Consider the following 25,437-nt stretch of genomic DNA (forward strand, 5'->3'; position numbering starts at 1 on the left):
TTAACATTATATGGTTTCGTTTTTCTAAAAAAAGACAGCATGATATCCTGTTTAGAGAAGAACAGATTCTAGCAGCTGTCTCCACATGCTCCATCTGTTTATTATTACTCTGCGGTTTTGAGGGCTCGACATTTGAACAGACACTTCATCAAGTCATGCACCTTGAGTGGACTGTCCTCAAAACTCTGTTAACTCAGCAGGCTGAAAAAGACGTCACGAGTGCATGTAATAACCCACAGTGTGTATCAGCACATCAGCCCCTGTCCAGCAATTCAAATATGGAGGCACATGCCTGGGTACCTAAACCTAAAGGCAAAGAGTGTATACGTATTTATTTTCTTAGCCTTTGAGACCATTAAAATGTCAAATAAACTAATTCAGTTACTGTTTGCAGTAGAAACAAAACTGAGGTCAGAGCACAGCTCCCCAGCGACCAAAAAACCCGATTTGGTCTGAAGCAGAGTGAATGTAAGGTTTGGAGTATGGGCAACCATCCAGCTGATAAATTCTTATCTAAAAAGCAGGTTGTTTCACACCCCTTTTGAAAACAAAAGGCAGAGAGGGCACAATGGATCTGTGAAAGGCACTGGATGAAACACAGCTCTTTAAAAAACACATGCCTCCAGCAGGCCATTTCCTCAGCAATGGAGTGGCTCTGCTTGGAAAGAATGAAGTAATCTGCCTGATTACAGTAATCCAGTTCAGGGGAGCACAGAGCTGGGCCATACCCACCACTGTCAAGTTTATGTTCCTATCTCCAAAAACAGCTGCTGCATTTTGATGCAGGTTGGATGTGGGGTTCTTCTAGATTTTAATTTATGAGAGGGTGGGCATGTGCTGCTTTTTTTTTTTCTTTACAGCCTTCCAGAATTTGGCAGCTGGTTTCCACAGAATGATTTAAAACCTGCTAGCCTTTGAGGTCAGACCTTAAACTGATCTGCCCCAGCCATCTCCTCCCTAGCAGATGCCTGTGGAAGGGCCTAAGAAGCAAGCAAACATACAGCAACATTTCTCGCCTTGGTGTACAGAAACCTGCAGCTCAGAAACTTCCCAAGCTGGGGTGGTCCAGGATGGGTTTTAAGTCACAGTGTCAAATGTATGTTTTCAGATGCAACTGATAAATGCACTCCATATTATCATTAAGTGTCCATCTAGTTTGGCATCACACAGAATGAACTTCAACTACTTGGTATTTTGTGTGTCCTCAGGTAAGTAACGATCCCTGCTGTCCTCCCAATGTGACTGCTTGGGAAAGCTTATGGTAAGGAGTTTTGCTGTGGAAGCAAGTAGACCATTCAAGTCTTCATATTTGGTGCATTTTTTTATTTTTTTTTTCCTTAGAGTCATAGAATCACAGAAAAATTTAGGTTGGTAAAGACCTTTAAGACCATCAACTGTTAATTCAGCACTTCTAAGTTCACCACTAGAACACATCCTTTCCCAAGCACTGCATCTACACATCCTTTAAACACCTACAGGGATGATGTTTCCACCACCTCCATGAGAAGCCTGTTCCCAGCTTGGCAACCATTTTGGTGTAGAATTTTTTCCCATCAAACCTTCCCTGGCACAACTTGAGGCCTTTTCCTCTCATCCTGTCACTTGTTACCTGAGAGAAGAGGCTGACCCCCATCTGGCCACAGCCTCCTTTCAGGCAGTTGTAGATAAGGTCCCTCTGAGCCTCCCTTTCTCCAGCCTAAACCACCCGAGCTCTCTCAGCTACTCCTTGAAGGAATTATGCTCCAGACCCTTCATCAGCTCTGTTGCTGTTCCCTGTACACACTCTAGCATCTCAGCATCATTCTTGTCATCAGAGCCCCAAAACTGAACGCAAGGTTCAAGATGTGGCCTCACCAGTGTCCAGTACAGGAGGACAATCCCTGCCCTGCTCCTGCTGGCCACACCATTGCTGGCACAGCCCAGGATGCCATTGGCCTTCTTGGCCACCTGGGCACTGCTGGCTCCTGTTCAGTCCCTGTCACCAGCACCCCCAGCTCCTTTTCCTGTGGGCAGCTTTCCAGCCACACTGCCCCAGCCTGTGGAGCTGCCTGGGGTTGCTGTGACCCAAGGGCAGGACCCAGCCCTGGGCCTTGTTGAACCTCACACCATCAGCCTCAGCCCATGATCCAGCCTGTGCAGATCCCTCTGCAGAGCCTTCCTGCCCTCCAGCAGATCAACACTCCTGCTGGAGTTGGTGTTGTCTCTAAATGGTTTGAGAGTGCCTTTGATGTGCCCTCATCCAGATCATCCATAGAGATATTAAACAGGACTAGCTCCAGTACTGAGCCCTGGGGAACACCACTGGCCACCAGCCACCAGCTGGACGTAGCTCCATCCATCACCAGTCTCGAGGCCTGGCCATCCAGAAGGTTTTTTACCTGGTGAGCAGTGGGTAAAGCCATGAACAGCCTATCTCTCCTGGAGAATGCCGTGGGAAGCAGCGTCAAAATCCTTAGTCCGGGCAGAAACATCCAAAACCTTTCCCTCTTCCACTATGCAGTCACCTTGTCAGAGAAGGAGATCAGTTAACCAGGACCTGCCCAATGGGATCCATGGGCAAGAATACCTGTCCTATTAATGTGCCACGTGACTCATAAACTGATAAACAGGGCATGCAGTACATCCCACAGTAGCAGGATTGGTGATGGACAGTAAAGCTGGACTGGATGAGAAGATGCTAGGTACAGTTTCACAGAGAGATGTCTCTCCTGCTGCTGTGGTGATGTCTTGTTCTGTGGGTTGAGATGGTCTGGCTGATCCACAATTATGTTTGCAGAGTTGTAGTCTTAAAACCTTTCTCTGCAAAGGTAAGTAATTTTCTCAGAATTGTCAACAGTGCATTTTCCACAGCACTGAAGATGGGTTGTGAGGAAGCAGAGGCAGAGGAGGGTTTGGTATCAGTCTGCACTATGCAGGGAACAGACATGGAGAAGTCCCTGTGCAACTCTGGGGAGAGCTGGAAAAAGGCACTGAGTATTAGGGAGCAAAAAGGGAAGGACAAGCATCCTGGATGGCAGACACTCTGAGAAAGGGGAAGGGAATAGGACTGTAATTAATGACGATGAGGGAGGATAGTGAAAGTCTAAAGGGCGATGCAGTGGATGCACAGCCATGTAAGCATACTCATGTCCCGACAATCTTAAAAGCTATACAACAACCATCTGTCTCCACATACAAAAAACAGACAACAGGAGAAGGAGAGAATTATTCTAGACAGGAATACCTTTTTTTAACTTTGTAACTTAAGATATGGAAAAAGATATCTAAAATTAAAGAATCACAGTTCTGCCAGAGGGAGGGGGGAAAGGACTTGGCCATGTACTTACTGAAGTTAAAAAAACCCTGGTGATATTTGTAAGTCCTTGAAACCTGACTGCCCTGATCTTGTCTTTATGCTTGTATCATATGCAAATATTAGTCCACTTTTTTCCAACCATGGCCATGCATTTACTGTATTTTCTTGCACTGTACTATTTTGGGGTTTTTCTGAAAGCTGCACATTTTAGATTTACAAAGCAGTGTACATGAAGTGTTAAAAATTGACCTATTTACTAGCATTAGACCTGAAATTCCAGTAACAGCAGTAGAGTTGCACAAGTGCTTCCTTCTATTATTTGATCTGCAAACCATATGACAGTGCTGCAGGCAGAGGGGTTGGTTGTGTGAAGCAAGGGCAGGGAAGGGGCTAGGAGTACATCAACAACATGCCCCTCAGCAGTAAGAGACTACTCCAGACAAAGGATGCCTGGTTTACATAGGGAGTACAGTCTGTTCCCAATTATCAGGTAATTTGATCCTCACCCTAATCTGACTAAACCTTCAAACCCAGATATTAAAAGGTCTGTGTCCCCCCTCTTTCCCCCTCCTCCCCTCCAACTTTCAAACAAATACTGAAGGGCAATATGAAAATATCACAGCCAGGCCCTTGTATGTTGAAGGAAAGCAACATACTGTTATAAAGAAAAAAGATACAGGAATATATTAATTTAAAAAAGAGGAAACAGTTACATAAAACATTAATTACAGTGCAAGATAACTAGGGAGGAGACACTGGGCAAAATAAAAGGATGAACTCTGAGAGGGGTAAGGGTCACATTGCCTTCTTCTGCAGGAAAGAAAGCTTTGCAAAAGGTAGGGAAGGACAGACAGAAAACATGAAAGAGTGTGACTAGACTGCACACTCACCTACCTCTCCAAGCGTCTGAGCATTTAGTTTCGTCAAAGTCTGTGTGAAGAGTCAGAAAAAGAAAATTCTCAAGAGACTCAGAATATGCTCTAAAGAGTTTTAGAGAGATAGGGAGCAGGAGAGCATTTTTCGACCTTCCTGATCTGCTAATGCCCCCCAGACACCCCAGCCTATATCCCACAGCAGAGGTCAACCACTGCTTTCTGCCAATGTGGCAGGTGTAATTTCTGGATGAAATCAGAGGAGGGAACGGCAGAAAAAAAGGGAAGGATGGACACAAGCATGCTGCTGTCCCAAAGCTCAGAGCTGAGACATCCTGGCAGGAATAGTACTGTGCTACCAAGGGGAGTCACGTTACCAGAGGAAGGAAATGGAGATACAGCAGCAATGCCAACGTGGGAAATCCAAGTGCTCCCTCAGCCCCTAAAAGTGCTGTGAAAACATGATACAGGAAGGGCTGCCCTTCTGTCATCTCTAATACAAAGCCTTACAAATGGCTCAAAAGAGGAGGACGAGAGAGGTGGCCACTACAAGAAGCTTCCCAAGGACTTCTGCTCCAGTAGTAACCCTTTTGTAAGGAATATATCTAAATGCAGGCACTCACGTGTTTACAAACAGAAGGGCAACCAACTGTCATCAGGCTATTTCCATCCAAGTAATTTTCCTGAGGGACCATACACTTTTAAAGGGAACAAAATATCTTCCCTTCCCACAGGGAGGAGATTCATATGCATTATTCATTAACTGCTTTCTGCAGAAGAATCTGGGAAGTGAGGAATACTGTAGAATAGTTTTGGGGAAAATTTCACTGATTTGTGTATCTTGTAAGTGAGGAAAGGCAGACAATGAAGAAATAATAATTTTTCAAGTCTGGAAAAAATTTATTCTTGGTGCTTTTCCTGTGACATGTGCCTGCCTTGCTTCTGGTGCTTGCTCCTTATCCTCACCCAACTGCCACCAGACAGTGCAAAGCAGTGACCTCCACCACGAGAATTTAGGGGTTTTATCACTGTTATTCTCCAGTTCTGTAAGGCTGCATGGTACCACAAACAGCAAGACATGCCTGATGAGTCCCTAGAAAACTTTAAAGTACAAGATGAGCAGCCTTAGCTGCCTCACAGGGTGTAAAGGGCACGTATTTCCACAGGGAGCAGCAGCAGGCCACATGAGAAATTCCAGGTGCTGCCCACACATCGCAACAGCTCGGAGAAGGAAAGCCGGCTTTGTTCCATGAGCAAGCTTTTGTCAGAGAGAATGAACACAGTCCTCTGCCTAGGTGAGATGCAAGAATCTGGGCAGCTGCAGAAGATAATCCAGAACGAGACACAGCTGCAGTAACCTCTGATGAAAAGACAGATCAATTAACTGGTCTGTTAATTGTACAGACCTGTAAAAGACAGATCTGTTCTTTTTCTCAAGGTCACTGGTGTCCTCCTGCAGAGCATCTGCATATAATGGGTTTGTATTTTGGGCCATCTCTTTCCCACCACAAGCAATTTCCATTTCTAAGGACTGGGCAGAGCAGACTCCTGTGTCCCCAAACCTATGACAATGCTGTATTTAATGTATCCTTTCTAACTTCTTCCTGACCCCTATCTTCCCACTAGAATCCAAAATCAAACCTGTGGCAGGTTCTGTGGGCAACAAGTCCTGAGTAAAAGAAGATGCCCGGTCACTGGTCCTCTGCCGTCTCATAAAGGCCTTAAGGTTGGACCTAATGTAAGTCAGTGGATTTTTAAGCTTTCTGCTGCAGAGGCAAACACACCCTTGGATTACAGTCATCAACTAGCAGTTGCAGAAGCAATTATTAAAACACGTAAAAAGCTGGCATTCAGTGTGGGATCACGTGCTTCAGCTCCAGCCATCTGTCCTTAAGGCAGCTCTGGCATCAGTGAATGTACTGCAGCACACTGATGAAAATTTTGATATGACTTGTGATAGAGATTAAGTGAAATCACTAGAGGCTCACTCACCCTTCTCCCCACAGATTTCAGGGTCCCACCCTACCTTGTTTTTAAATACTGGGCACCACCAGAGTGACTCACAGGATCACCTGTGGGTGAGGCAGGGGCTGGATCCCAGTGACAGCCATTCTGCCCATCCCAAAAGCTCAATTCTGTAGGCCAATTGAGCAGGCTCTCCTGGTGGCAAGAGCCTTTCACCAGCTACTAAAACACACCTTGGGCATACACCTATCTCCATTAACTCTGAGAGTTATTGGAAACAGGCTTGGAACAGGGAGCATTGTAGGGGAGGAGTAGGTTTAAATAGTCATCACACAGTCCTGACTTGAACAAAATTAAAACTTGCATGGCTGATTTGCTAAAAATACAAACACTCCTGAATCCTGGTCACTAGGATCTGCTAAATGAAGTGAACTCAGAGGCTGCTGAGCACAGAACTTGGTGTGTCAGCAGCACTGCAGGGGTACCTCAGTGACAGCCACTGTGCAGGAAGCAGTGAGAGCAGCTGGCAGCTGGGCCCCTGGGGCAGGCACCTGCAATACTCAGGAGAAAAAGCTCCAGCAGATGGACTACTGCCTAGCAATCAGACACTTCCAACTGATAGCTCATGTAGTAAGTTCCCAGACTGATGGTCTGTAAGGAAGAATGGTGGATATTCTGCTAAAGTTAGTAGCAGTAGTAATGTTCTGGTGCACGCTTTCTGCTTAGACTGTTTTTACATCATGAGGCTAGAAATAATGCAAAATTCCATGTACATTGCCTAAAATAAATGAGGAAAATGGACTCAAAGAGGTAGAGACTGTAAGTCAAATAATGCAGTAATTGAAAGAAAAGTGTGTCTACAAATCTTTGGTAAGAGTTGTTACAAATCAATGCAAAGGATGTGTGTGATAGAAACATTTGCTGTAAGCAAACGTGTGTTCTATTTACTGGCCTCAGTTAAAAGGGTTAATAAGTTAACTGGGGTTTTCATAATACTTTTCAACAGTTGCTTAAGCATTTATAGACCAGCAGATGGAAAACACATTTATTAAACATTTGGTCTTTGAGTCATGCTGACGTTAGTATCTCAAACAACATTAATTCAGGCAGCAGCTTTTTGCAATGGCCTCATTCCCTGACTAACTGATGTGTAGTTACAGCTTCATGTGGGAGTCAAGAAAACTGCTCAGATACAAAGAAAATCTGACCAGAAGCCCACAAGGCGCTCCAGTGTAGCTGTGCACGTATAAGCTAACCAGAGGATGCCAGGCTGCTGCAGAGGAAACAGAGGTCCAGACATGATTTGAATCTCTCATCAAACCACCTGTGGTCCCACAGCCCTGGCTTGCTGCAGGGAATGGAGGTGGATGCCCAGATCAGCTGGGAGTGAAAAGAGTATACACTGGGAGCAAAGACACTTGACAGCTGCAGACTGGCTATCACAGCAGCAATTCCTTGCTTTACAGGGGCAAGGAGACTAGCAGTAAAAATGATGTTCAGGTGCTACAGTGACACTGCTTTAAGAATTGTGCAGGAATCTGAAGCATGGAGCGGAGTTAGACGTGCAGGGAGACGGTTCAAATGAATGCGTGCAAGATGCTGTGCTTCTGTACGTAGAGATGCATGTCAAAAATGGAATGGGAAGGCATGAAAACATAAATCCATGTACTAGATTGAGGAGAAGGCCCAGGCAGAAGGGATGAAAGAGAAGAGAGCAGGGAAATCTCTGACACTATGTACAGAAAATAATATGCTTTTTGTTTTACAGCAAAAGTAAAGAAAGGGTTTGTGCCACAGCCTTGCTACACTGACCCCTGCAGCCCATCCTACCCAAGAAAACTGTAAATGCTTTTTCATGTCCGTTAAGAAATGACTAACAATTCTGGACTATCTGGATACAGAGAATGAGGTGCTTAGGGAAGTCAAATAAAACATGTTTTTATTATGGTTAGTGACAAATACCGTTTTTAATCCTTTATCGTTTTTAATCAGTCTCCTATGTTTGTTTTGCTGCTTCCTTGTTCTCCACATCAGAATAAACAGAATTAGACTGGAAATTTATTCCATGCACTGCCATTCAGAACATGTGTTCTGAAAAGAAAGTTTTCACAAACAGCTTGTTAGTGAAAGGAATACAAATCCATCCAGAGCTATTTCCAAACTGCCCTGTAAGTTTTCTGCTTGTGCATTTTGTAGCTGACTGAAAGACATTTCTACAGATATCACTAAAGAAATGTTAGCAGAGCCTCATTAAATAGATGAATTATGCATCAGTCCTAGCAAGCACAGAAGCTAACAATTACTGGAAGTTTCACCCAGAAGTTAATGGAGACACTAATACTATTTAGAGAAACAATCACCTCATTTATTTTTTCTTGTACCATGCAGAGAAATTAATTTGTATCGTGTAACAAACCAACTGCAGACTCCCAATAGCTCCCCACAGACTGAGGGTATTTCCCAGCTCCTGAGGCAGCTTTTTGGATGACTGCACAGCATGCTCTGGACTTACACTACACTCCTTAACCCTGCTGAGTGTACTGGAGTGAGCAGTGAGCTCACATGCCACCAGGGAAAACTGTAAACAGTTATCCAGCACACATAACTAAACACTATCCAGCACCTGATAAAATAATTTTTTCTGCAAGCACCAGTTTATTCAGCTCATTTCTGAGCACAGCTTCCACAGCCTAGTCCAAAATCAGTACAAAGTCACAAGAACAACTTCCAAAATGGGTAAAAATGAATAAATAAGGTTGCAGCCCGAAGAAATGCAGTTCGCTACAAGACTCTGTGCAATGAAACTGCAAACAGAGTGATAAAATTTTTAAGTCAGCAGCAAACAAAACTATTGACAAACAGTACTGAAGCATAAATCACAATCTCTGTCATTTATTCACCACATTTAAGGTTCATGTCTTTACTGAGATAGGCAAGAGACAGAGAGACTTACGATAGATGCTTTCATGATAAAGTCATCACTTGCTTTGTAGTTATCTCCTGAACATACTCACTAAAATATTTACAGCAAATGAACTTCCCATAAATATCCCTTTAAAAAAATCTTTATACAAATGCAGAATAGCTAGATCCTTTCCTAGAAACAAGTTCCAAATTCAAGCATTCCCCTACAGATTTCATCTCCAGCAGCAGTAGTCCATATAGGCTTGTACACTGAAAAAAAGAATTACCGAAATGGCACACAGGCATAACTATTTGATAGCACAAGTACTCACATTCTCGAGTTAACCAAAGCAAACCACTGCTCCTTAGTCACTTCATACTTGAATGAAGCTGAACATGTGGTCAGACTTGCCAAAATATTCAAGTAACATAAATGCGGCTTAGTAGTCCACAACAAGTCTTTCTAGTTCTTTTTCCTGCTGCTGATTGATTCAGAGGGCGCAGAAAACACCACCCCTGAAGTTTGTCTTTCCACTCTTAAGAGCTCCATGCAATTAAGAAACTTGCTTCAGTACCTCCAACGCCCAGATCAGTTCCTGCTCATCCAAAGGCATTCTCTCCCGGGCAGCACAGCTGCACAACAAATCACAGGTATTCGCCGCCCAATATTCTGTCTATTACGAGCTGCTGAGGATTTGGAGACTCGGGCGTACATGGCTGCATGTTAGAACACTGGCCTCAAGGGTTTGCAAAGCCAACAAGTCCTGACAGTATCTGCAAAATGTTGTCCAATTTAGTTCTGAATTAAATACTCGTAATTTATTACAGCGTCTTTCCACGAGTAAGGTAACAAACAGCTTTATGCTGCAAGAAGCCTTGTTTGCATAACAATCCTGAAACTAAAATTTTGTCTTGCATTAACACATCCCCCAGTACAAGCATTTAGCTTCTTTTAGACTTACACATCAGCCCACCAGACTTTTCAGTAGACAATTCTACTGTAGGGAGAAAAAAAATCAGTAAACCAATCAGTAACACTCCATGCACAATTTTTCTTTCCTTGTAAGCAGAGGAAATTTTTCTGCATGACTTAAGTTAAAGGCATATTACAAATAAAAGTCAAGTTATTGGGGGGGGGGGGGGGAGTTCAGGCAGCAAAGAGCTACAGTTAAGTCACATAGCAGAGGTTTTGCAGTCCAATTTCTCAAAAGGATTATTGAAAATAACCAAAGGATAAGTAACCAAAGGCTCCTATCTTAAAGAATATAGTTCTAATTATATAAAAAGGGGGTGGGGCAAGGGAGTAGAAATACCTTATTTCAGCGGTCTCAAGATTTAACAACATTGGTAAATTTAACATTAAATCATCCACAGATCACAATAATTCCAAAGACTTCATTCAACTTTCACTAGCCTTTAAAAAGACTTCTTGTTTTGCATAAACTGCACGTAATGGAACTTGGTATTTCTAATATCCTGCACACAAAATGTCTTAATCCCATGCTCTAATTAGAATAATTCTGCAGTGAGCAACCCACAAGCTCCTGCCATGCACTTGAAATTTTCCATGTAATCCTACTGCAGCAACCTCAGCTTTATTGAGCTAAAACTATGTGCTGTGATCAGAAGAGAAAAATATTGACATAACCACAGGAGGAACACTGCTGCTGTGCTGTTATCAGCTGTTCTGTAACTTCTGCCCCTTCCTGACCTGCCAGCCCTCCTCAGCAACCTTTTAACAAAGCCAAGCAATCCATTTCACAGAGTATCACACAACAAAAACAGACAGTTTGTGAACTTCTTAAACATAACAAAAAAGTGAACACCTCTCCAGGATATTGCTTGAGAAACATTTTTATGCTTTGCAGAGCAGCAAGCAACAAAAATTAGACTGACCACTGAGGGTGACCAGGAAGGGCTGGGAATTTGCTGCATTAAGAGCTGGTTAATCTCACAAATTATTACAGACTCAGTACAACAGGCACATGATCCTGCAGCGCAGCCCTAGGCCTCCCAGAGTCTAGAGTGAGCCGCTTGAGAGCAGAGTACACTGCATGCTGAATGACTGAGCCCTTAAGTCTTCCCAAACTACTCTGCACATTATAAATATTTAAAAGATTTTGAGGCGGGGGGGGGAAGGAACAGACAGGCTCTGATCTACCAGGAAACTGCTTTTCAGTATTTAAACTGCCATTGCTTCCTTTTCCTGCTCGCACAATGTATTTTTTTTTTTTTTTTTTTTTTTTTTTTTTTTTTTAATTAATAATCCAAAGGGGGGAAGCATTCCCGTTTAGTTACCTGTGGCATTGCCGTTAGTATTTGCTGGGTAGGCCATGTTTGCTCAGTGACACGTCCACAGCTAGGCTGCTTGGTGACATGCAAATGCCATGCATCAAGTCCAACCAGACATGCAACCTGGAACAAACAAGTAAAAAAGCAGTTAAAAACATGTAGTTTTAAGAAGTTAGGTACATTAAGCAGTAGGCATTCCTGAGTGTTTAAAGTCTCATCTTCAACGCAATAGCATGTAGCACGCTCCTCTTAAATCAGCATCCTGGCTGTCACAAATCCCAGAGGTGCCCTAGTGACTGAAGCTGAACTGTGGTTCTCTGACAACCTCCGATAAGTCATCCGTGAGGATGTAACTAGCTGAATCTGCAGCTGGCCTTGGTTTTTCTGGCCTGCCCTCAACTTTTTTGCAGCTGGCCTCTAAAGTCCCCTGTACCACTGTAGATTCCTCACGTTTGCCGGCGTGTGTATAAAGTTTTAGATTACCTGACATCTTATGAAGGCAGGGTTAGAGGATTTTATTAGTTGAAGAGCACCTACAGAAGAACTAATGGCAGTTTCTGAGCTCAGGTGTCCCCCTGGGGAGGTGAGGGCAGAACCCTGGGCTGCATCCCTGGTTTGCATCTCTGCCTGACAAACCAACAGCTCCTGTGGAAGCCAGCAGGGTGGGGGGACCAGAGGTGGCATGGAAACTGTCAGGAATGGCACCCATCTGACTACAAGACCTCTCCACTGCAAGTTCCAGCAGCAGCGGTCTCTCTCTGGGCGTTACGTTCTCTTCCAACCCACACATGGCAGACTGAAACAATAAGCAGCGCTTGCCTGAAGCTCAGGCTGCAGGAACATGAAAAAGGGCACTGTCCCCCTGGGTGGGTGGGTGGCCACTGAGATGAAGCCAAATGAGAGGCAGAGGCCAAACCAGCAGCAGTTCTGTGGCTGGCTGGCTCGGCAAAGCCAGAATTGTTGGCTCTGCAGTAGGGCTCCAGCTCCTCCTTCCCTGCCCACCTTCAGTGCAGGGGTCAGCCTGATCACAACTCTCATCTTCAGAGCAGGAGATCTGACTCTGGGGCTGCAGAGGTGCCTCTTCCTGAGTCTGCTTTGAGATTTCTACAGTCCAAACAGCATTTCATTTTGTTGACTCAGATAGGTGGAGCTTAGGTGTATGAAGAGCACCCTGCTTTGCCGACCCCCATGTGACTTGGGCTGACATCTCCTCAAAAAATTAGTCACATTTTTCCAATTATACTTGATTTAGCTCTGACAGTATGTGCAGGGAAGTATTTAAAAGCTAAGCAGATTAGCAAAGTAAAAGAAAATCAAGCAATTAATGAGTGCAGGCACCGTGTGAATTTGAGTCAGAGATACCCTGACTGATAGAGAAGCTGGTCTTTAAAAGCTGATAGAGCTCCATCACACAAGCTAATACAGCTTTGCTTTCTCCTTCAAGAACACAAATGCCTTCATTTTTTACTACAATCCTGATATCAATTTTCCAAGAATGCAGAAAAAGCCTAATTGCAATTCCTCCTGCCCTAGCTCTGCCATATACACTGATGTTTACCATCTCTTGTTCAGTGGAGGGCAGAGCATAAAGCTGCTATAAAGATTGTATAAGTGAAAGGCTATGAACAGCAATATAAGGCAGAAATCCAACACAGGCCATGATGCATAGAGCCCCATCACAAGATTCCAGGCCTAAGGATAATTATCAAATTTTTGAAACAATGAATCATGGAGAAAAAAAAAAAAAAAAACCCAAAAAACGAACAACCAAACCAAAACCAAACCAAACAAAATCAAAACAAACACTCCCCGCACCCCCCCCCCCCCCCCCCCCTCCTCGTTTCAGGCAGAGTTTGCAGCCAGGACAGAAGCTTTGAATCTGTGAGCTTTTAGGAAAATATTAACTACTTCCTTTCAAACAGAGAGATTTTAAAGCATCACTCCCATCCCTGCTTGCTGTAAGGATATAAAGTTATGCTTTAAGCTGAAGACAGGCAGTTTTTACTGAGTCACAGTGAATGCTTACTGAAAAATTATCATCAGCCTCCATGTGAAGTTCTGGATGCATTCTGAAGCTCAGGATAGCCACTGTCTCAGGGCAGGTTGCACTTAGGAGGGCATCAATCTCCATCAGTGTAACCAAGGGTAAATGTACCCACTGAATTTATTTATCCACTTCTAATTTGTTCAGCATAGCTCTGTTCTTTCGCAGCAGCACAGGTATGCTTCCCAACTTTCATTACATAAGGGGAGATCTGAGAGCATGCACCCAAGGATGGGCATGGACACAGGGGTGGGAGAGGATCCTGGGGGATGACACATCTCTTTCAGGTGCAGTGCAGTCCCAAATATGAGTGGGTCAACCACAAAAATGAGGCCTGACTGTGGCGTGCCTCATCATGGGCTTGAAAGTAAAATCTGTTTAAAACCACTAGTCACTGTTCACAGGCACAAATGAGGAGAGCTTCTCATCGCAAGAAACAAATGTAATTGAGGTCAGAATTGACATAAAGTTAATAAAAACAGTGTTGAAAATCTAAACGAGGCCTAAGATCTACATTTTGTTGTGGCTTGAAGAGATGCAACTGACTTCGTACAAACTGCTTTGTGGGTATGCTTCTATTAGTTTCAAAACTATGCAGGCTCAAGAATCTCAAGCAAACTCACTTGCTGCTTCTGAGCTTAAGTGAGGATGAATAAAATAATTCAGGAAGCAAATTCAATCCAACAGATAGAAGGAAAGGAAATAAAGAGCGAAAAACATAGGATCTAATAATTTGCTAGCAAAGTGAAAGAATTGATTTCTGTATTGTTTTTGTTTTTCTCTTTGTTTTAGAATAAATGTAGCAGGAAATTAAAATCTGCCTATTAAACAGCCCTCCAAGTGCAGGAAAAAAAATCTGATCTAGCTCAGGAAACTCATGGAAGAAGGGAATTTTGTTAAAATGTGCTTTGAGCCATACATTGGGAATAGAAATTCTGAAATAGCACCAACACATACATGGATCATTTTTAGAACAGTGACAAATTTGATTCCCCAGCTGCACACACCCCAGAAGCTGGATTTGGACACAAGTCTCTCATGTGGGTGAGGCACAGCAAAATACCAGAGACCAACCAGAATACAGAGTGGAGGAAAACTTAGCCTCCTCTACAGCAGAGCATATTCTCCAGTAGAGACATCTTACACAAGAAAATTAGTAGAAGAGCTTGTATATGCCATTCCCAACTCTTCAACTTTTTGCCTATGTGTTTTTACATGCTCAACCCGTGCTTGCCTGTGAATACTGTGATTTACAGATCCTAGGGCAAATGCAAAACAAGCAGAGACTAGCTACACGAAGAGTTATTGCTCAATGAAGCAGTTGTTTAAAGTGTTTTGCATTAGATATTCAAACTCTCTTCTGCCCTGAGGTTCAATAGCAGAAACCTTAAATACACATGATCCTCAGTTTCTACAAACGTTCGTGATACCCCAGCTTTTACAAGTTTTTCCAGAATGGTGAATTTTTTTTATTTTTTTTTTTTTTTTAGGCAGAACTTAAAGCCTTTGTCCTAACTCTGTCCTAGTCACAAGGGGAAAGAACCTTGCTCCCCGTTTGTGCTGTGTCTTGCTGGGTCACTGACACCTAATCTGGTGTTTCAGCACCAGAAATTATCTGAGTACGTATAGACTAGTTCTGGCATCCACACAGCAGAACTACAGAAAGACAGAAGCCTCAAAAGGCACAGACCTAGCAGAAAATCCAGACTCTGTACTTGAGAATGATGTTTGCAGGAGAAACTTAATATAGAAAACAACTGAGGTTTGGTCTAAGAGCAGCTGTAGAACAGCATGTTGGCCACACAGTAATTAGAAAAGAAATATAACTCCGTTCTTAACCCACAAGAGCAATCCTGAAAGTCCTCCTGTCCAGGGCTGAGGTCACATGTGGAAATGGTGATGGGCACACACCGGTTTGTGGGATTCAAGAAAACAGATTTTGGCTTCCCAGGCAAGGAGGCTTTAGGCTAAATAGATGAGTACGTAACTCCTTTTTTCTCACGGCACACACAGACTCTTAAGAGCAAACAGTCACAACAACCACTCCAAACAAGCTTCAGAACAGCACCATATTTTGAACCACTCACAGGGTGAATGTGGCTCAGACAACACAATTCTGTTGTTTAAGATCTGGATTAAAAGTGTGAGCACTGTAGGTCAGAACTGTGAAGGATTCAAAGGTACTAGCGCCCAGTTGTTCAGATGGAACGGGAATGGTTCCAGGAGAAAAACCAGCTCTGCAATCCTATCCAGTAAGTGCAAAGTGGTGATTAAATAGGTCTAGGGTAGAAGGGTTTGACAGAGCAAGTCGACCCACGAGATGCAATACTCAAGAAGAACTGGTACTGCTCCATTCCTGCTATACATCCATGCAACAAGACTTCTGCCTGAGACTTCCCTCTCACATGTGGGTCGTCCTGGCAGTAGAACTTGCCCAGTTTCATTCTGCAAGACACTGATAGCATTTGCAAACAAGAGACAAGATACATGCAAAGCCCATCTAAAAACATAGATGGTAATTTCTCTAGCTGCAGGAAAGAAATTAGCACTGGGAATCCCTCCTGCTCAGAGTGGCGAGCACTTTTCAAAGTTGAGCTTCTCTACGGGAAACAGGAATATCTGCAACCTATATGTACCAAGTATGCCAGGTGCAATTTAAATGAAGCAAGGTCTGAAGCCAACAACAGCAAAAGAGAAAGTATGTAGGGAGTTGCTCTGTGGTTGGTATCTATCCTGGGATAATGACTGTATCTCACTGCTACTTTCTTTTCAATCTTACCCCTAACTTTGGTTGTGTTCTTCTTATCTTTATGTTTATCAAAATGAGTGACCAACAAACTGACCATTTGTAAGGGAGAAATACCTTTTTTTTTAATATGTACTATTTTAGAATTAAAGACAAAAACCAAGTAAGAATGCAGACATACAAGGATTTTTTCAGGTTAGACATGGAGTAATCAACTTGGAGATAAGGGTAAACTGTGAGTGATTTTAAATTTCACTTAATTGTTTAATCATGTAACACTTTACCCATCCATATACTTTCTAGAGCAAATGTCTTTCTAATGTTGCATCCAAATCACAAGCAAAATTATGCAAGTTGCTGTTGAAGTGTCACTAACTGAACGAAATAAATCAGTAGCTAGGCCACCCTAAAATGCAGAACTAAAAATCCCTGGGACCAGTGTTTCCTGCAGCATCTCTCATGCAACAGTCAGCCTCTCCATCACAAGACAGACTATATTCTTACTATATGCAGTATGACAGGTAATTTATTTTGGACACTAAGCAGCCAATCAAAAGAAGTCACCTCTCACTATGGTTGGTAGGGGTTTTTTGGGTTTGTTTTGTGGGTTTCTTTTTTTTTTTTTTTTTTTTTTTGCAGAATCTGCAGTATGACGAGAGCAAAAGAAGCCTTGTAAATCCTTTCAACAAGCAGGTTAATTAACAAGATATGGCTACGGTCAGCATGAATTTACCTGCCTGCCTTCCTCACTCCCTCCACTTATGGCACTGGTCTGTAAAAATGTCTTTCTTTACAGCAGAGCTCCAGGCAAAAGCTGAGCTAAGCTCTGTTAAGAAGAGAGTAATGGCTCAGAAACTCTGGGACCTGAGTCAGCAAGCTGAAGAAAAGAACAGTCAGAGTGTTCCTACTCAGGGCATATGCATCCCTTCTAACAAAAACGACAATAAAAAAATCAGACCCAACTCTAAGCTTTTTTGCTTTTGAACCCCAAAGTCTGAGCTAATGCAATGACAGGCTCCAAGTCTCAAGCTGCGTTGGAAATAAACATTAGCCAGTTTCATGGGGATTCCCTCAATTGTCTTTTCCCCCAGCCCCTATCTTAGGCAGATCTGCATTAACCTTGTCTGCCCACCTTGTCATTGCTACATAATAAATACATAGTACAGAATAAATGCACAACCTTCAGTAATGTAGGGGTCTGAGGGGTTTTCTTCTACATACTTGAAAATGGTGTTCTCATCTCCTGAGCTGAGCATCTACAAAGCTTCTGCTTCACTCTCCCAAGCCACCTACCCACTGCACAGGTGCGGGGCTTTACTGGGCTGCTTCAGTACAGACAATGCCTCAGAAAATGGATATATGTGAAAATATTACAAAGGTACTGTGTCCTTCTGGCTATTCGAAACATCCCACAAGTTTTCTGAATTTCTACAAGTATTGCTTTGTCACACAGCAACAGCAGAAATGGCCTACCAACAGCTGCTGAGTTTTAATTTCCGTTCCACAAGGAGCTATCCCAGTTGTGTCTGGAAGATTCAGAAGAGAACTCAGCCATTCTACACAAGCCACTTATTGACTTGCTGGGAAAGGAGACAGAAACAGCAAAAGGAATTCAAAATAGTACCCAACAGAAACAAACATAACAAGCATTCTGTAGAGGCAGACAAATGATCCATCCAGAGTATCTTGTTTTCAATAGTACCAACAGCAGATATTATTTAAGGAGAGTACAAGTGCCTTATGATGCATCCATGCTTCTGTATTCTCCCAGCATCAACTGTTATTGGATTGGGACTATTTAAAGGTATGTCCTTAATATGTAATTTTAATACTCACATAAATTGCCTGTGAATTTGACCAGCCTCTTCCTGACCCTGCTGATGCCACCTGCTTTTGCTGCCTTGTGGGGCAGGAAGTCTCAGGCTGTCAATACCTACCACATACTTTTTTCTTATTTTAAACTGATGTTTCACAAATTTTACTGCCACCAAATTCTTGCATTGCAGGACTTGGTAAAAATCAGAGAAGATTCAGCTTTTTCAGATTCAGATTCAAACTACACCCCTTGTGATTTTATGAACTATAACCTTCTCTTCTAACTCATAGGCAATACAGTCCCCAGTTCATTTTACTTTGCCCTTTTTGTACCCTTTCATGTATAGTCACCATGTGGAAGATCCTGGTCACGAACAGCATCTTACTAAAAAGTTGTTTGCAAGAACAATCTTAAAAAATGGGGTAAGGCACATTCAATTCTTTTACTGTAACCAAGCTTGGCTCTAACAGCTAGCTAATTTGTGGGAAGGTAAACATCAGTTCTAGTAATTCTTGTCAAGCAGTTAAGACAAAACAGAACTTAACGTACGAGCACAAGCAGCTTTCTCTAGCATAGGCCAGAGGTTGGACACAGCCCTCCAAAGTATCCCAAAAGACATCAGGTCAGCCCTTGCTATGTTCTTACTATCAGGAGCATTCATTAGTAAACGGAAATCTTTGTATGGATTCTGTAAATCATAGCTGGCATGCTTTTGTCACTTGTGATAAGGAGGACATCCCAACCATACAGACCTGGGCTACAGTCTGATGACTTGGTGGCCCTTGTTTAATGTGCAAGAGCATGATCTTTGCTCATGTGATGTGAGCCTAAACACAGACTGGTGTGTCTGGGTGACACCCACCACACAGTGCTGCAAGGCCCACCACACCCTGCAAGCATTCGTAGACCACCCATCTCTTTTGGAGATCGTACCTGACAACATCATTGTCATCACATTACAAAACAGAAGAAAAAAAAAAAGAAGTGCTGCAACTCAGAAAGCCATTCCTGTTTATATTAGAGAAAAAAAAAAATCAACTAGGAAAAAAAAAGGCAATCCACAGTAGAAAAAAACAACTTTTTTTATACCTGAAATTCCTAATGGGTGATGTAGAAGACACTCCCTTTTATTTATGCCAGTGAATAATGAGTCATAAAAATACATGAATTCAAGCCAGTATGATATTGCTATGGGTCGTAATGCTCGCTGTGACAGGGAGCCCAAACGATGCAACTGAGCTATCCACATTTTTCTTGTGGAAAAGCAGGAGGGATGAGACTTCCATGGCTTGAAATTGTTGAGTCTTTGGGAGAGAAATGAAACGTGTGCTAAGCAGCATTTTCATCTGCTCTGACAAAGACTGAAATCCAGCATGAATAACAAACGAAAAGTCTTCCAAAAAGTTGTGAGAGGAATGAATGCATGTTGGGGATGATGCATGTATCCCAGCTGCAGTATATCTATGGTCCCCACAGGGCTGACAACCCTGGAACTGCTCTGCCTGGGACAAGAAGCAGGTCTGCCTTCCTCTCCACAGCATGTATATGAACTGCCCGTCACATCTCTTCACTCAGTGGGGCAGGACAAAACACAGCATCCTTTCCACTCTGTCTTTAAACATTAAAAGTTGAACAACAGCTGGAAAAACACATATGCAGATTCCAATAATTTAAAATTAATTAACTTACTCAAAGAGAATTTACAGGTAGATAAACTTGAAGGCCTAGATGAACAAACCAATCAAGGATATTTACAAACAGTTTATGAAATGGTCTGTGATCTTGTTTAGACTTTGCATCTAAGACAAACTACAAGGATTTTAAGGCACAAACTCTGATAAATAGACAAGTCTAACTCTTCTGTAAAGTACCCAAGTTTAAAGTCTTCAATGACATTGCATGTATGTTCATGGTACAAGCATGAAACATATTTAGAGGCAGACGGTCAAATGTCAAGTCTGTCTCTTCCTCTGATTTTAGGTCTGAGACGCTATACATAACCAGACCAACCATAAATCTGATATGACAACAGGGCAATGATATGGGACAGTTGGCAAGTTCAAAGACAAATACTTTAGCAGCATTTGCTCATGTAACTGTGACCTCAGCAGAAGGTGTATCTTCACCTGGGAAAGCTCTAGCAGATCCACTTTGTCCCCATCTAGCCCTAAATGCTGCTTCCTTCCCTGCAATAATTCCCAAAACCTAGTATCTCTTTTCCTTTTTTTACTACTAATATGGGTTCTGTGGACTGTGGTATCAACCTTACATGAACAGAGAAATTATAGGCTTTTTCCCACAATGAAAGTGGAAAATTGTAGGGGCAAGGAGAAAATATCCCAAGGGCCAGGCTCTGGCTTTTCATCCACCACAGTTTACAAGAGAGGACCTAAAGTCTCACTCCTATTAGACTCTGTCTACAGCCCACACTGCCAACATCCATCTGTAAGTGCTAGACGATGCCTACAACCTCAATACTGACATGGGCCCATTTCTCTTCAAGCTGCTTGAGTGGCCCTTCAGCAGTACAAGGGGGCCCTACTTACCACAGCTTTTCTACTGAAACCACAAACCAACAGCTTCAGCATGGGCAGGGAACACACTCCAGACATCCTCTAGGCTGCTGTCCCTTCCCGCTCCATCACACAGCATCCCTCAGAGACAGCCAGCATGTGCACACAATTATTTTTTTACCTCCTCCCTAAGCCACAAACCACCATTTGTGAGGCTTTCAGCATTCATTCCAGGGGTGAGGAGGTTTCTCTGGTCCAGCCTCCAAAGCCACCACATGCCCACACCACAGCCTATGGACTGCATGCCTGCACACTCTGGCAGGAGAGAGGGAGGCAGGCTATCACAGCAGCAAAAGCCTGACAGTCACCCTACCACATGCCATATGGCCTCTTGTTGGTGAGCATGCAGAGTCACCAAACCATGCTAACTCTTCGATTTGGAGCTGGCATGAACCAGCTGGAGACCATCTGGCAGCAGCTGCAGCAGAGCACGACGGAGCCAGTCTAGCTGGGTATCTCCACACTCTTCCTGCTCAGCAGCTCCTAGAGAAAGACGTGGCAGCTTGTCAGGCAGGTGTCACTCAGCCTCTGCATTGCATGCAGCCAAAAATATTTTGCTACATGTGGGCACCTGCAGGGAACTCACCCACCCAAAGGAGTGGACCACAAGTTGGGGCAATGCACTTGTCCCTCACAGGGGATGTTGCTCTCTGCAGCCTAGTCAAACCAACATTAAAATAACCTGTTCCTAATGCTCTGGGACTTTGTAATTTAATCCGAGTAATTGAAATCAGCATAGAGTTCATATAACCTGTCTTCCTCCTTCTCATTGCATTAATTATTCACAGCATCTTCTCATGCTCACACATCCCATCCTTTTCAAACAGGTGTACAGTGGAAAAGGGGTCCAGTGCAGACAAAAGCGTGGCGATCAACTTACTGAACAAGAACTTTTCGCCTCAGGAAGCTAGGACTCACTGAATTATGTCTCTCCCCTGAAAATTCTAAAACCCTGCATCTGGCATGAGGCACACCACTGCAGTGCCACAGGGTGCCAGGAAGCAGAGGTGCTGACAAGCTGCTGGGATGTGCGTGGTACGATGGCCATGTGCAGCATTGAGGCTGGCGGCGCTGACTCTCATTTCTGCCAGTCACAGCCAAATCAACTCAGCCTTCATTCACATTGTCTGTCAGCCAAAACTGTATCTCAGCACTGACGGGGGCTGAAGCAATAACAAGGGGCCATCTATATCTTACAACACATGTCAATGTGTAATTCCCCAAATGGCATATGGATCTGAAACACCCTGTTATAACCCCGAGACAGTGGATTGAGTCCACCCAAATCTGCAAAACCTGTACCTTTCTATGGAGTTCCATAAATATGTTACCTTTTTAGCTGATCTCTTATTACAGAGCAGAATGTTAATAAAGAAATAGTGAAATAAGATAGGTTTTTATCAGTCACCATATGAGCAAACAGACAAATAGACGGCAGTGCATCTTGCACAATAAACCAAATTCTGGTAGAAAAAGCAATGCAAGAACTTAAGCTTCTGAAGAACAACACAGCAGGACTGTCATTGAAACAATGGATCTTCAATGTGATTCATGTGTTTCTTCACAGAGAGCAAGTTCCTAAGCAGGAAACTATGTAGTGTAAATAAAACTAAAACTAATTCAGATGTTCTCAGTAACGTAAGAATGTCTTTCATATTCACTTGCATTATTATCTCAAGAGTAGAATAAGCTGCTGCACAATTATCAATGCTCTCCTGAAACCGTACCCTAAAGGTCCCTAGCAGAGGGGCACTTTCTTTGTTCTGGTTATTCCCATCCACATGGCTCTTCCCCAGAAAACTAAGCCATACTTTGAGCTCTCCCCAGCCCCAGTGCCCCCAGATTTCTAATAAAACACACAGCCACAGCAAGCACATCAATACAGAGCTTAAGAGCAGAGCCATCTATCTTCTCGCAAGAACTGCAAAACAGAAAATACACAATTTATTTATACCTCTCCCTTTTTTTCCTCTTTCCATGCATAACCCAGAAGAGAGCAGCTGAATTTGGACAAAAGCTGTCCAAATAAAGTCAGATAAAAGGAAAATTTTTTAAGATTTAGGTTCTGTTTTTTTCAGTCTGAGCAGAACTTATGGGTCCCTTCTGCAGCCAACGTAATTTCCTTACAAAGTCTAAAAATAGCAATACAGCTAATCTTTTAGCAATACAGCTAATCTTTTACTGATTTAAAATCTTGAGGAAAGTTTTTATAGGAGAGGACTCTTAAAACAGATGTATTCTAGCTTTTTGCTTAAGACATGCTGAATTTTCCTTTTTCCCACTTTACTTATTTGGAGCAGCTGCTTATTTTTACTGTTCTGTCACCAAGGATCTATGTACCTCATCTGGGGCTAATCAGCCCTAAATTTATCTGCTCCCATTCCTTGGAGCAACAGGTCCACTGCCTAAAAACAAGCAATAGGAATTGTTACAATTCTGTACATTTTTATTGCAAGGGAAGACAATAGACAAACTGAACAATACAAAGCAGCACTGCACCATGGGATTAAAGACCTTTGCAAGTCCTCCACCTACTTTTAATTTCTTAAGTTTCTAAAGCTGTTTAATCACCATATGAGAAAATACTAGGGTTTACTTCTTGCTCTCCTCTGCTGTATTGAAGGACCTTTTCTTTCCCCCTCTCCTCAATACAACAGGAAAAGCAAGCAGAAGAGGTTACAAGTGAATGACTGTGGACATGTGTATTGCTAATTATTAATCCATGTTCTGCCCTACTCCCAGTATCCAGTATCAAAATGTTGCCAAGAAAATGAACAGAATGAAGGCTGTGTGCTGATGTTAGCCTGCAGTGAACTTTCAAAAGCTGAAAACGTGTAAGCAGGCAAAATTTTCCTTAGGTAAACAGTTAATTCTCCATTCCGTACATCTAAATGCCATCACATATCTCGTATATACATGCTTACATGAAGGGCATATTCCTTTGCTATTAAGCAATGGGCAAATAATAGATTTAAGATATTAGATTGCACAGTATTTAGAAATATGCTGTATTTCCCTAATCATAAAAGCATTTCCTCTTTCAGAGAGGAAGGCTGCCATCAAGGTGGGAAGCTCTCTGCAATCATTTAAGCTGGGGAAACACCTTGCTGAGAAGAATGGGATCTGATTTTCAATGACTACACAAGTATAGGCACAAAACCTGCTTCTGTTTACCACTACTGGAACAGAACTGGCAGTACAGAATACTTGCTTGTAAAAATGGACACCAATATTTCCAACACAGTGTATCAGCTTCACCAGAAAAATGTAAAGTGAAAAGAGAAGAAAGGCAAATGATGCTAAGCTTCCACAAGACAAACTTTAAGAAGTGAATACAAAGTGAAAAGAGAAGAAAGGCAAATGATGCTAAGCTTCCACAAGACAAACTTTAAGAAGTGAATACTATGTGAATTATTATTTTAAAAGTATTATTTAAGAAGCAGACTATATTTATGTATGCAATGCAGTATTACAAATCAAATGCTTTCTTTTTGCTATATATTAATTATTTTATAGCACATTCATAACTGGGGGGAGAAATACAAACACAAATGAAAATTATTTTGAGTTATCTGAAGACACTGGTATGCTTCTTACCTGCTGCCATCACACTGAAAAATAATTACTATGAAAATAGTAATTTTCTTTCAAAGAAAGAAAATACTAGCTAGGTCGCACATCAAAATGAAGTTCTTAAAGGGTGAAAACCAGCATTAGTTTCCTTATAGATGTAGCTAAATTCATCACATCATAGCTCAGGCACATGAGCCTTTGAGGGCTCACATAAATGAGAGCTATTTTCATCAGCATCTGTCAAGTAAGGCATGTTCTTTAAGAGCCAATTTAAAACAGCTAAATGGCACTTAACAAAACTCCTATGGAAACTTACTCAGTTTACATTGTTTCCACTCCAGAATTAGGAAAGCAAATGTTAAACATGGACATGTCTAAAATTTGGTCAAGCCTTTGTGGGCAACATGCACCTCACAAATTGATGTGCCAAATCACACCAACTTCTACACTGCAAACTACGCTTGCAGCTCAGAGTGAATAAAGAAGTGGATGGTTGCACATTTTATCCTTAACTGAAGTCTTGTAGCTGCAGCATAAGACCTCAAACCTTTGCATATATCTCTCTGTTTGCTTAACAAAAACCAGCTCTCAACTGATTTTTAGAAAATTGTGGGGTTTTTTTTTTGGTGCATAAATCACACATCAACAGTTGCTCTAGAATAATAACTAGGTAGCTGTGATTGCTGCCAAAATTTGTGGTGGGCGGCGCTTTTTTCCTGTTGTTGTTGTAAAAAAAATACATGGGAACTTAACATACTGTGAATTAAGTTAAGTAAATCAAGATTATTTTATTGTATTGTAACTCAGACACAGAATACATTATTGAAAAAGTGTGATAGAAATAGGAAGGGTTAACTCGGTGGCAGATGCTGCAGCACAAAAAGTAGACTGCAGATTTTCAGCAGTATTCATCCTTCATTTTCCTTAGCGAGCTCATTGCAGGACTTGCAGAAGCAGAAAAGGACTTTCAAAGCTTACTTGGAGAACTGCTGATAATCAAATTACAGCACGCATTACCAGAGGTGCAAGATATGAGAACATCCCTCTCTATGATCTAGTTTGCTCCCAGTTGCAGAGAAAGGAGTAGCATAGAGAACAGCTGAAACAAATTTCTTAGCATCACTGTTTAGCAGCAAGACTTCTTGGTCCATAACTAATGAGATTTTTGTCTCAAATAGGAGTTGGCCTCTCACACAAGAGCTATAGAGATGAACCAAGGTTTTCAAGGTGCCTCCCACCATCATCTTCCTATCAGCTCAGCGACACCCACAAATACCCTGCTCTTCATGGTGTTTACCTCTCTGCTGAGAGCCTGAGGCAGCTGGCCTTCTTGCAGGACAGGCACATAAACCCTGAC

The 25,437-nt window shown here is 42.5% G+C and overlaps 1 protein-coding gene across 8 annotated transcripts in view; it reads right to left on the reverse strand.

Moving 5' to 3' along the window:
• Nucleotides 1–25,437, reverse strand: part of KANK1 (KN motif and ankyrin repeat domains 1) — a 129,443-nt gene that overhangs the window by 39,689 nt on the left and 64,317 nt on the right. For 7 of the 8 annotated variants that reach the window (XM_040089478.2, XM_040089476.1, XM_040089480.2 and 4 more), the window contains one exon: nucleotides 11,335–11,451. The exons of the other annotated variant lie outside the window; for it this stretch is intronic. In XM_040089478.2, coding sequence (XP_039945412.1) covers nucleotides 11,335–11,371 — 37 coding nt within the window. In that variant the 5' untranslated portion in view covers nucleotides 11,372–11,451. The remainder of the gene's footprint in view (nucleotides 1–11,334; nucleotides 11,452–25,437) is intronic. 8 annotated transcript variants of the gene reach the window in all.

Source organism: Hirundo rustica, chromosome Z (assembly GCF_015227805.2).
Source record: "Hirundo rustica isolate bHirRus1 chromosome Z, bHirRus1.pri.v3, whole genome shotgun sequence".
Taxonomy (NCBI): domain Eukaryota; kingdom Metazoa; phylum Chordata; class Aves; order Passeriformes; family Hirundinidae; genus Hirundo; species Hirundo rustica.